We start from the raw sequence: 11901 nt of genomic DNA, 5'->3' as shown, positions 1-11901 counted from the left end.
CTGAAAGTTTGCCAACCTGGATACACTATTCTCAACTCTCGACTTTGAGTTACGTGGTAGTTTGAACATTTTATCATAGCAGTATCCAAAAAAATATCGCACAGTTTGTATTCCAACTCTCCCTTAGCAGTCCAACAGGTGTTCAATTCTCAAAGTCTTACTGCGAAATGCCTACAGAGTTATTCAACAACTTCACAGATTTTAAAAAAGCATTTGACAGTGTTTGACATGAAGGTCTCTCGGAAACAAATAAGAAACTATGACTTTGACGAAAAACTCATCCAAACAATAGAAGCACTATAATATAAGAACACCACCAGTGCTATCCTATATGACAACCAACACGGACCATTTTTCAAAACAATCTAAGTACGGTATGGAAATCAACACAGATAAATCACAGATCCAAGTCAACAGCTGAGGTGATGCCAGAGCTAATATTATCACCCTAAATGGCGAGACCTGCAACAGGTTACAACCTTCAAATATCTTGGAGTGTTGCTATCCGAAGATGGAACGAATGTAACAGAAGTCAAATCAAGGATAGTTATTGCGACGGCGGTGATGGCGAGACTCAACAAGAGTAGGAAAAGCCAGCTGAGCTTTCAATCAAAATTTAGACTGCACAGGTCACTTCTATTATTATGATTGTGAAGCCTGGACAATGAATGCGGACCTAGAGAGGCGAATCAATGTGTTCGAGAGCAAGAGTTTTAGGAAGATCATACGAGTTTGATATCTGGAACATAAATCTAATAAGGAGGTTCTTGAAGATGTGGGAAAGCTAGTAGGAAGACAGGACCCATTGCTTGCTGGTTATTATTATGGTTAGACATGACAGCTGGTGCAGGACAGTCATGCAAGGTACGGTAGAAGTGGAAGGTCAAAGAAGAAGAGCAAGACAAAGGAAAAGGTGGCTGGACAACAGCAAAGAAAGGTCAGGATTGACGCTGTATGAGCTAAGAGAGAAAGCCAATGACCGGGATGTGTGGCACCGTGTTGTGAAGATTTATCCCTCAAGTCTCCCCGACGACCATCTGGTCATGGGAATGAGTGAGATTTAGTGAATTTAATGTTCACTCTCGGGTACTACTAACCTAATTGATGCCCGGAGCCGTCTGGAATGCAGTTTAAGTTAATTACTAATTGCCGTTCAATTCAACCTAGATCTACGTGCTTTTCAACACCTCCCCCAATCCCGACAGACAGTAACATTCTGAAAACAAGACTCAACGACAACATTGAACACAATTACAGTTTCTTCTTCTTATCCTCCTCCCCCTTCCTTTAGGGAGCGTTCACATATTACGTCATCAAAAATTTGCCCTTTTTAGACCCCCCCCCCCTCCCCCAAGTCATCATTGACCTGACCCCCCCCCCCCTCCCCCAACAGATGATGACGTCATCTAATTTAATAAAAACTAAAAGATAACTTTAATTTCACAATATTCATTATTCATTTTTCAAACCATAAACATTGATTATCAACGTTTGATAAAACACATTCAGACATTTTATTAATTTCAGAAACTGTTGATAATTTATGTTTTACGATACGATGGGGACATAAAATTTAAATTTGCAAAGATAAAATCCAACAAACATTATTTAAATTAGGCTACTTGGTGCAGGTGCTATTAAAATAATTTCAGAAAGTGTAATTTAAAATAGTATAGGAGGTAAATTATTTTATAGCATATTAGTCTTTTAGTGGAATGAATTTCTGTTTCAATTTCCAAACATAAAATTAATTGATTCAAAAATGTTTCTGCCTTGGACCTCTGGTAATGTACTATAAATAGTATCATCAATTTCATCTTCATCGTCATCACTTTCTCCCATTTGCTGTCCTTGTATGCCGCATTTTCGTGAATGGTCTTTCATTGCTGTGATCGAGGAGTGATACAATGAACATTTAGGGCAAGTTCGCCTTTTGAGAAGTGATACCCCTTTCCCATCTTGTTTCTTGAGAGATGGGCAATACTCATCATAGCAATTTATCTTTAGCTGTTTTGAAAGGAAAAACTTTGAAATAGGCTTCCAAATCTTCCATTATTGCCTATCTCCAAACCATCATCACATGAAGCAAGTGGTACAGGTGGTGGCAGAAAACGCACTGGAAAAAAAGATGAATAGTTAGTACGCCAAGGTTTGCAGCATGAGTTGTCACTGCATTTCACTATTTGCAGCAGATATTGGGATTGACGAATGTGTTTTATCTTCCAATCATGTTTCTTGAAATTGAAGTTTAATTAATTTTTCACCTTTTTGCTAATTTATTTGGAATGCCATTTTTGAAGCTCTTGCATTTAATAAAACGGCCCTTAATAAAATAGGCCTAATTTGCCTAAGTTTTGATGACATCATCTTGGGTCTGACCCCCCCCCCCCCTCCGCCATGTCAACACATGTCAACATTTGGTAGACCCCCCCCTCCCCCCCCCCCCTAGCTGATGACGTAATATGTGAACGCTCCCTTACTTGATGTCAACTTTGGTGTATTGTCGCAAGTTGTACTTATAAGCAATATTCAGCATGACATAGGTATATATTGTAAGATTCTCGTAACATGATCCTAATCATGTACTTCAAACGCGTCTTCTGTGAGGATATTCCAAAGTCCAATTGTTAATGACATGAAGGATTGTATGTGACTTTGTAGTTACGACATTGGTGTTAGTTCGTGATCCCCTGTTCTTGAAATCGTTGGTCTTGGTTGGAGTTCGTTAGGTTTGACTTTTAACCAGACATTTGCACATTTTAAATAACAGTTTTACTTCAGCTCTTTTTGCAAGCGCCGTAAAACCCCTGAACACACACACACACACACAGAGAGAGAGAGAGAGAGACAAACAGTTGTCTTACCTTTCTTGTGTGCTTTTAACTGTGAATCTAGAAATTGTTGGGTTTTTTTCTCTCCCATTTCTTCCTTTTTACTGGCGCTGAAATGACCTTAAAATGTCACAGGCGCTCCGTATAACCTTACAATTAAAGTACCTAAGAAAAGACAAGACAAAGGGGAATTGGTTCAAATAGGAAACAGAGCACGCTATCAAAATACTCAGTTTGAGATCACCTAAAAGTCTAAGCCAGATACAGCACAGGTCCCCAATAAGAGTAAGAGGAATCCACTCAAATGTATACAAATCATATATAATATTAATATGTAAACAAAACATAATAATACAGTGCATAACAGAGAGATGATTTACAAGACAAAAAAATATGATTTCCCAAAAATCTTAACTAGATATACATTCGACTGTTTCCCTCCCTATCAGGGTATCCAGCCAGGGTCAGGACAAAACCAAGTAATCTCATTCCAAGACAAAGATAGAAAGCATGTTGGAAAACAGATATAGTATAGGGGGATAGAAAACAAAGTAAGTGCCTCCCTGCCAACTATAGGAGGTCAGGAACCCCACCCAGAAAGACAAAGAGGACTGGATCATATAGTGAACAGATGTAGATTCCAAGAGCGCATCAACATCGTGCATAGTTCGAGAGCCCCTAAAAGCCTCATCCAGACACTGACCCAGGATCCCACTTGAGAGGAACACACTCAAATACTTACATTCTACATTCAGAACAAATAACAAATAACATAATTTACAAGGAAAAAACTATCCTCTCCCAAAACTTTAACTATACATTTGACTGTTTCCCTCCCAGCCAAGGACTCTGACAAGGGAAAGGGCAAAATTAAGTAATCTCAATCGAAGCAAGTTGTTTTTTTTTGTTTGTTTGTTGCTTTAGGTCTCTTCCAACACAAATGAGGTTATATGAGAGATTTTGTTTGTTTGTTGCTTTAGGTCTCTTCCAACACAATTGAGGTTATATGAGAGACCGCTGAAACAAAAAAACAAGCAATCTAACAAAAATAGTACAAATGTAAATCAAAATCATAACCTAAAGATATCATAAGCTAAATTATAAATAACCAAGAACAAACAGGCAGAAGATTTACAGAAAAAAAATAATCCCCTGTCAAAAATACAATCACAAATCAAAGAAGCAGGATAGGCTAGTAAAGAGAAGAAGAAACGACATCACTATCGGATCGTACATCCATGCGAACATCATAGGTATATGATTCAAGGGTGATGCTCCCATCCAACCACCCGCCGAAGCAAGTTGGAAAACAGATAAAGGAGAATAGAAGAAGTAGGTACCACAAGTAAAAGATCAATTTCCTCTTAAAGTTATTTTTGTTAGTATTATCCAACAGAGCTTACAAAAACAGGAAGACAGTAACATTTTCACGATAATCGAAGAATAAACAAGGGAGATACGGTACGCTAATACAAAGTTTATTGAACTGTAAACATTTTCGCCAATGTTTGAAATCGAATATCTTCTCCATGTTCATCGCTAAAATAAAAACACTTAAAATAAAAAATAAGTGAAAACATAAACAAAATGCAAAACTACATATATCAGGTACATTGTAACATTAAAAAAACTTAGGGTGCTACCTGTCATCATTATTGTAATAATAAGAGTTAAAGTTGACAAAAATCATTTAAGGACGCAGAATTTATAGCATTAGAGCTGACATTGCCATATTCGCACGGCCAAAAAATAACATGTTTACTGCAGAGATATTTGAAACTAAGGATATTCATCTTAAAAACAATTCTCAACAACTCCACCTTTTTTAGGAGTATTAAAAGACATTACATTTTCTTTGTTGCTTGATAGCTCTATATTATTTTTGTGCAGCATGAAAGTATAATAATAATAATAATAATAATAATAATAATAATAATAATAATAATAACAGGGTGTCCAGGGAAATTCAGCCTTAACATTTCCTACCTAGAAGTAGGTAGTCCAAACTGAATTTTTTTTTTGCAAGAAACACACCCATTCAATGTTTTTCTTGTAGAACTTTTTATTCTGATTACTATGATATTTGATTTGTCTTCCTAGATCAAAACTAAAAAAGTTATGGCAATTTGAAAATCATGGATTTTGGGCCGAAAACGGGAAAAGTTAAAAATACTAAATTTCCCAAGTTTGGGGTACCCCAAAATCATTATTACTATAGATACAGATCTAAAATCGCTTGTGGTTACAAATATGATGGCATAGAATAAGCCCAATTTTTTTGGGAAGGCTATTTAGCATAGTTTTACCACAATAACTTTTCAAAGTTCAGAAAAATCACAGAAAAGCAGTTTCCAAAAAGTTGCCGAAACATGCGAAAAAGACGCAACTTCAAACTGTCGTAACTTTTTTGTTTGTTGACATAGGATGACATATTATATATCAAATTAATCAGGTTTTAAAGCTCTATCTGAATGGTGTGATATATAAGTTCTGTAAGATCATTATCAGTAACTCAAGAGAGGAAAAAGGTTGCCAAGTTTAAGAATTTGGACAAAAGTACCCAGACCCAGTGGTGGCCGAGAAGCTATTTTCTCAAAATAATGGAACAAGACATGTCTTAATAGCTAAAACCAAGGTTTATTTATCATTCTATGCAGGACGGATGGTAAGGTTGCCCGTGTCCCCTTTCCCACAGCCAGGAATGTCCTTTTAAGGGACCTGTACTGGTCATCATCTGTGTAAAACAAAGTAAAGTAAAAGCAAAATTAATGTTTTTCATATGTTTAGGAAAAATGAGGACATTTTAAATTTAAACCGATATTCTCTTATTTTTTCACTTTTGGAATTTTGTTTCTTCCTTTTAAAAAAAAACTCACTCCAATAAAAAACATAAATTTAAAAAAAAAAAAATCTCAGCAAAACAGAATATCCTTCTAAAGTCAATGAAAAGAAAAAAAATAATGTTTATAAAGAGTCAACTATAAAAAATGAATAAGTCATATTTATTTACATTATTGTGAAGTAGTAAACAACTCACAAATGGAAATATATAATCTAGCCAAGGAAAATAATTCTCTTCCTCCAGGTCTGTCTATCACTATCATCGATGTCCGCCATCTTGGATTTTCTTAGATATTTGTAAGGGTTGTAAAAATAGTTCTAGTGGCTTAAAATTAATTGCCAGTAACACAAAATTAATTTATTTAATAAATATAATGCTTGAAGAAAGCAAATTACTGTATCACAGCTTATTCTGAAAATCAGAAATAAATAGGCTCTTCATTTTCTGGGACGGACCAAGAGTTCAGCCATTTTGAGAAGATGGGTTTGAGGACGATGTTGGATAAAACAATAAAATAAACAAATTTAAACTTAATACCTCTTAATTTATGATATTAATAAGTGAATTATATATTTATTTACCTGTCAGAACCTTGTATCGAGAAATTTCGAACGGTAGCGTTGATTCAGGCGAGATTTATTTGTTAGCCATTGGAGACGTCTGATACTGCTGCCGGCCGGTGGGAAAAAGAATTTCATTCATAAAGTGATGCGTTGTTTCGGTTTAAGCATTCTGCGCCGTTGGACATTTTTTAGTGTTGTTTTCGTATTTATAAAAAGGAAAAATACGGCTTTCCAAAAATACCAAATAGAACTTGATCATAATGAAAATTAGCCTTGAAAAGTTATAAAAAATGCGATATTTTCAAAACCAAAAATAAGAACTACTACTATTTGGTACCAAAATAATCGGCCCTCTTTTACGTGTCTTATGAAACCAGTTTGGGCGAGATTGAACGAACGGTGCAGTTTGCCTGGCTATTTACGTTGAGGCGGTATGATTTTTTTTTTTCGGCGAGCGATAAAAAACGGCTCAAGTGACTATTTTCGTTATCAAAGTCAGTTTTTTGTGCATGCTAAAACCAAATATATCATTGGAAAGATCAAAGATTGATCTTTTTATTGATATATATTTCATTGCATTTACAATGAAAATACGTGGTGAAGATTAAGTGGGAACTTGATGGAAATCAGCTCATTTTACGTCCAGAACCCGTTATCGGGGCAGTTTGGACTACCTACTAGAAGTGAAATTTCCTATTTTATTCTTGATATCCCCACAGTGTTCTATATGCTTAAAAAAGACAATCCTACGTTATACCTCAACACAATCCATATATTTTAAAGTTAGAGCAGAGGTGAAGAAAATGACTTCACAAAAAGGAGGAAATTTCTCAGAGCACAGATCATGACCCATTCATGCGACTATAATCTATAAATTTGATTTTCATTCAAATTTACTGAGACGCAACCCAAACTGTGTCTCACAGCAATTTTTGACAACATTCCTATGAATTTCAAAAGTTTAAAAACTGATAGCAACATATAAAAAACCATCACCCACCCCCATTTTCACTTTAAAAAATACTCATATGATTTGTTGGAAGGTATGATGTGGTAGTAAGTTATGGTACTAGTGGTAGAGATGATAGTGTAGTAGTAGTTGTTATAATGGTTGAAGTAGTAGTGATTGTGATGGTGGTAGGGATGATGATGTGGCAGTGGTTGCAGTCGTAGTGGTGGTGGTAGGGATGATGATGCGATGGTAGTTGTAGTAGCAAAGTGGTGGTGGTGGTGGTGGTAGGGATGATAATATGGCGATTGTAGTAATAGTGGTGGTGTTAGGGATAGTGATGTGGTGGTTGTTATAGCAGTGGTGGTGATGGTGGTTGTAGTAGAGGTGGCGTTGGTGATGTGGTGGTGGCTATAGTCGTGGAAGTGATAGGGATATTGATGTAGTGGTGAGGGTGGTATAGATGATGATGTTATAGTAGTTGTAGCAATGGTGGTGTGGTGGTGGTAGGGAAGATGATAATGTCGCGGTAGTTGTAGTAGAGTGGTGGTTGGGATAATGATGTGGTAGTAGTGGTGGTGGGAGGTATGATGATGTGGTGGCATTTGTAGTTGTGGTGATGGGGAAGATGATATGGTGGTGGTTGAAGTAGTGGTGTGGTGTTAGTGATTAGGATGATGATGTGGTAGTGGTTGTTTGTTTGTTTGTTTTTAAGGGTTTTACGGCACTTGCAAAACATTTAGGTTATATCAGCGCCAGTAAAAAGGAAGAAAATGGGATAGTCGAAAGTTCTAGAATTACAATTAAATCACCCAAGAGAGAGTAAGACAAAGGGGAATTGGGAACAAATAGGGATCAGATGTAGATACCAAGAGCATACCATCAATGTACTTAGCTTGAGATCACCTATAAGTCTCATGTTTTGTTTTTAAGGGTTTTACGGCGCTTGCAACACATTTAGGTCATATCAGCGCCAGTAAAAAGGAAGAAAATGGGATAGTAAAAAGTTCTAGAATTACAATTAAAGCACAAAAGAAAAGGCAAGACAAAGGGGATTTGGTTCAATAGGGAACAGATGTAGATTCCAAGAGCAAACCATCAAAGTACTTAGTTTGAGATCACCTAAAAGTCTCATCCAGACAAGCACAGGTCCCAACTAAGAGGAATACACTCAATGTTTACCAATCATATAATATAATATGTAAACTAAACATAATACAATGCATAACAGAGAGATGATTTACAAGGAACAAAATATCATCTCCCAAAACTATAACTATACATTCGACTGTTTCCCTCCCGGCCAAGGAACTCCGGCAAGGATCAGGACAAAACTAAATAATCTCATTCCAAGACAATGACCGGAAACAATTGGAAACGGGTATGGGGGGATAGAAGACACAGAATGTACCTCCCTGCCCACTATGGGAGCTATAAGTCTCATCCGGACACAAGCACAAAATCCAACAAGGAGGAATACACTCAAATGGTTACATCATACATTAAAAATAAATATAATAATACATAACAGAGAGATGATTTACAAGGAAAAAAATATCATCTCTCAAAACAATAACTATGCATTTGACTGTTTCCCTCCCAGCCAGGACTCGGACCAGGGCCAGGACAAAACCAAGTAATCTCATTCCAAGACAAAGACAGAAAGCATGTTGGAAAACAGATATAAGGGGATAGAAGACACAATATATACCCCCCTGCCCGCTATGGGAGGTCAGGATCCCCACCCAGTGGTAGTGGTTGCAGTAGTATTGGTGATAAGAATGATGATGTGGTGGTTGTTAGAGTGATGGTATTGGATGTGGTAGTGGTGGTGATGGGGATGATGATGTAGTGGTGGTTGCAATTTTGAGTGGTGTTGGTGATAGTGATAGGGAAGATGATATGGTGGTTTGTAGTAGTGGTGGTGGCAGAGATGATGATATGGTGGTTTGTAGTAGTGGTGGTGGCAGAGATGATGATGTGGTGGCAGTTGTAGTAGTAAAATAATAAAATTTTGTGCACAGCAGTTGTCCTTCGTACATTTTTGATATCGCATTTTAAGCAAAAAATTCCTAATTTTTCTCATTTTAGAGGAAATTTCACCCTCAATCCCATTATTTCCAACATTTCCGACCAAGTATGTAATTTCCGACCAATTTCCAATTTTCCGACTTCCCTGGACACCCTGAATAATAATACAGTTACAAAGAAGTTGACAGGACTGGAGGTCAATATTCCATAAAAATATTAATGATATTTTACATAGAATAAAAACAATAAAAATAAATGCGTGTTTATTTACCAATCTAAAATAAAAATGAATTAATCTCTGTACTGCAAGATTTTTTATAATCACATGACATTCAAGAAAAAAGCCGAAAAAAATAAATAAAGGTCAAAATGCCAACCCAATGTTTCGATGTCAAAACTGCATTTAAAAAAACAGTAGGATTTTGGAAATTGGTATTTAAAATGTCAAATTGGCATCCATATGGCATCACAATATTTCAAGCAAGAAAAGGATGTGTGCCATATACCAAAGTTCCCAGTCAAACTGTTTATTCTAAACAACTCTACAGAAACGAACATACACAAAAATCAATGGGCTATCTATTGGAGACAGCAAACGCACCTTTTGCATGAAACAAAAGGAGTTGTAGGGATTCAAAGAGTATCAAGCAAGGGTCAAAGGCTGGGGATGGATCATTTGAACCTGATTCCCTACAATACATACCATGTGTGACAAGTCTCAAGTGAGTTTAATTAATATAAATAATATATAATAATAATAATATATATATAATATAATAAACTAATTCTTGACTGTCAACGCAAACTTTGATAAAAAGCAAATCTCTTTCCACACATAAGACACTGACATAGCTTTATATCCAGAATGGGTTCTTGAGTGTGTTTGCAAGTTTGAACGTTGAGCTAATGCTTTTCCACAATCAAGACATTGAAATGGCTTTTTCTCCAGAATGGATTCTTGAGTGTTTATTCAAGGTTGAACGAGCAGTAAATGCTTTTCCACAATCATGACATGGAAATGGCTTTTCTTCAAAATAGGTACTTGATTGTGTTTGCAAGCTTAAAATATGAGCAAATGTTTTTCCACAAGATCATGGTAAGGTTTTTCTCCAGAATGGATTCTTGAGTGTTCATTCAAGGTTGAAGGATCGGCATCAGCAAATGCTTTTCCACAACCATGAGAATGAAAAGGCTTTTTCCCAGAATGGTTTCTTGAGTGGTTATGCAAGCTTGAACTTTCGGCAAATGCTTTTCCTCAAGACATTGATATGGCTTTTCTCCTGAATGGATTCTTGAGAGTTGATACAAGGCTGAACTTTCAGCAAATGCTTTTCCACAAGACATTGGTATAGCTTTTTCCCAGAATGGGTTATTGAGTGTGTTTGTAAGCTTGAACTTTGAAAAAATGAGTTGAACGATCAGCAAATGCTTTACAGACATTGAAATGGCTTTTCTCCAGAATGAGTGTATTTGTAAGCTTGAACTTTGAGTAAATGCTTTTCCACAAGTAAGACATTGAAATGGCTTTTCTCCAGAATGGATTCTTGAGTGTATTTGCAAGCTTGAACTTTGAGTAAATGCTTTTCCACAAGTAAGACACTGATGGTTTTTTCTCCAGAATGAATTCTTGAGAGTGATTGCAATGTTGCATTGGCAGCAAACAATATTCCACAAGTAAAATTCAAGTAAGACATGTATGTGGTTTTCCTCAAAAATGGATTCTCGAGTGCGTTTGCAAATTTGAATGATTAACAAATGCTTTTCCACAATCATGACATTGAAACGGCTTTTTTCCAGAATGGGTTATAGAGTGTTTTTTGCAAGCTTGACCTTCGACTAAATGCTTTTCCACAAGTAAGACATTGACATGGCTTTTCTCCAAAATGTGTTCTTGACTGTTTATGTAAGCTTGAACTTTCGGCAAATGTTTTTCCACAAGTAAGACATTAAAACGCCTTAACTCCAGAATGGATTCTTGAGTGTGTTTGCAAGCTTGACCTTTGAGTAAATGTTTTTCCACAAGTAAGACATTGATATGGCTTTTCTCCAGAATGGGTTCTTGTGTGTTTATTCAAGGCTGAACGATCAGCAAATGCTTTACCACAATCATGACATGGAAATGGCTTTTCTCCAGAATGGACTCTTGAGTGTGTTTGCAAGTTTGAACTACGAGTAAATGTTTTTCCACAAGCAAGACATTAAAACGCCTTAACGGTAACTCCAGAATGGATTCTTGAGTGTGTTTGCAAGCTTGACCTTTGAGTAAAAGCTTTTCCACAATCAAGACATTGATATGGCTTTTTTCCAGAATGGGTTCTTGTGTGTTTATTCAAGGCTGAACGATCAGCAAATGCTTTACCACAATCATGACATGGAAATGGCTTTTCTCCAGAATGGACTCTTGAGTGTGTAAGCAAGTTTGAACTACGAGTAAATGTTTTTCCACAATCATGACATGAAAATGGCTTTTCTCCAGAATGGATTCTTGAGTGTGTTTGCAAGCTTGAACTACGAGTAAATGTTTTTCCACAAGTAAGACATTGATATGGCTTTTCTCCAGAATGGGTTCTTGTGTGTATTTTCCCGGGGTTTACCTGTGAGCAAAAACTTTTCCAAGTTTAAAACAAAAGATATGGTTTTTTTTCCCGAATGGGTTCTTTAATGTTTTCGCAAATTTTACCTCTG

General features: G+C 36.3%; 1 protein-coding gene and 1 long non-coding RNA gene across 2 annotated transcripts in view; both read right to left on the bottom strand.

The window, feature by feature from the left end:
- Nucleotides 1–5448: 5448 nt before the first annotated feature.
- Nucleotides 5449–10094, bottom strand: LOC144976655 (uncharacterized). The gene is made up of 2 exons (XR_013646133.1): nt 6255–10094; nt 5449–5565 (listed from the first exon to the last, which is right to left on the bottom strand). It is a non-coding gene; the product is annotated as an uncharacterized LOC144976655 (long non-coding RNA).
- A 1181-nt stretch (nt 10095–11275) lies between these two features.
- Nucleotides 11276–11901, bottom strand: part of LOC144976442 (uncharacterized) — a 1836-nt gene continuing 1210 nt past the window's right edge. Inside the window, exon 2 of the mRNA XM_078920734.1 lies at nt 11276–11810. Coding sequence (XP_078776860.1) covers nt 11415–11810 — 396 coding nt within the window. The 3' untranslated portion in view covers nt 11276–11414. The remainder of the gene's footprint in view (nt 11811–11901) is intronic.

This window comes from Berghia stephanieae, chromosome 7 (assembly GCF_034508935.2).
Source record: "Berghia stephanieae isolate SIO BIC M18660-M18661 chromosome 7, UCSD_Bste_1.3, whole genome shotgun sequence".
In the NCBI taxonomy this organism is placed as follows: domain Eukaryota; kingdom Metazoa; phylum Mollusca; class Gastropoda; order Nudibranchia; family Aeolidiidae; genus Berghia; species Berghia stephanieae.
The sequence above is the reverse complement of the archived record's forward strand: the minus strand, read 5'-3'. Positions and strand labels throughout refer to the sequence as shown.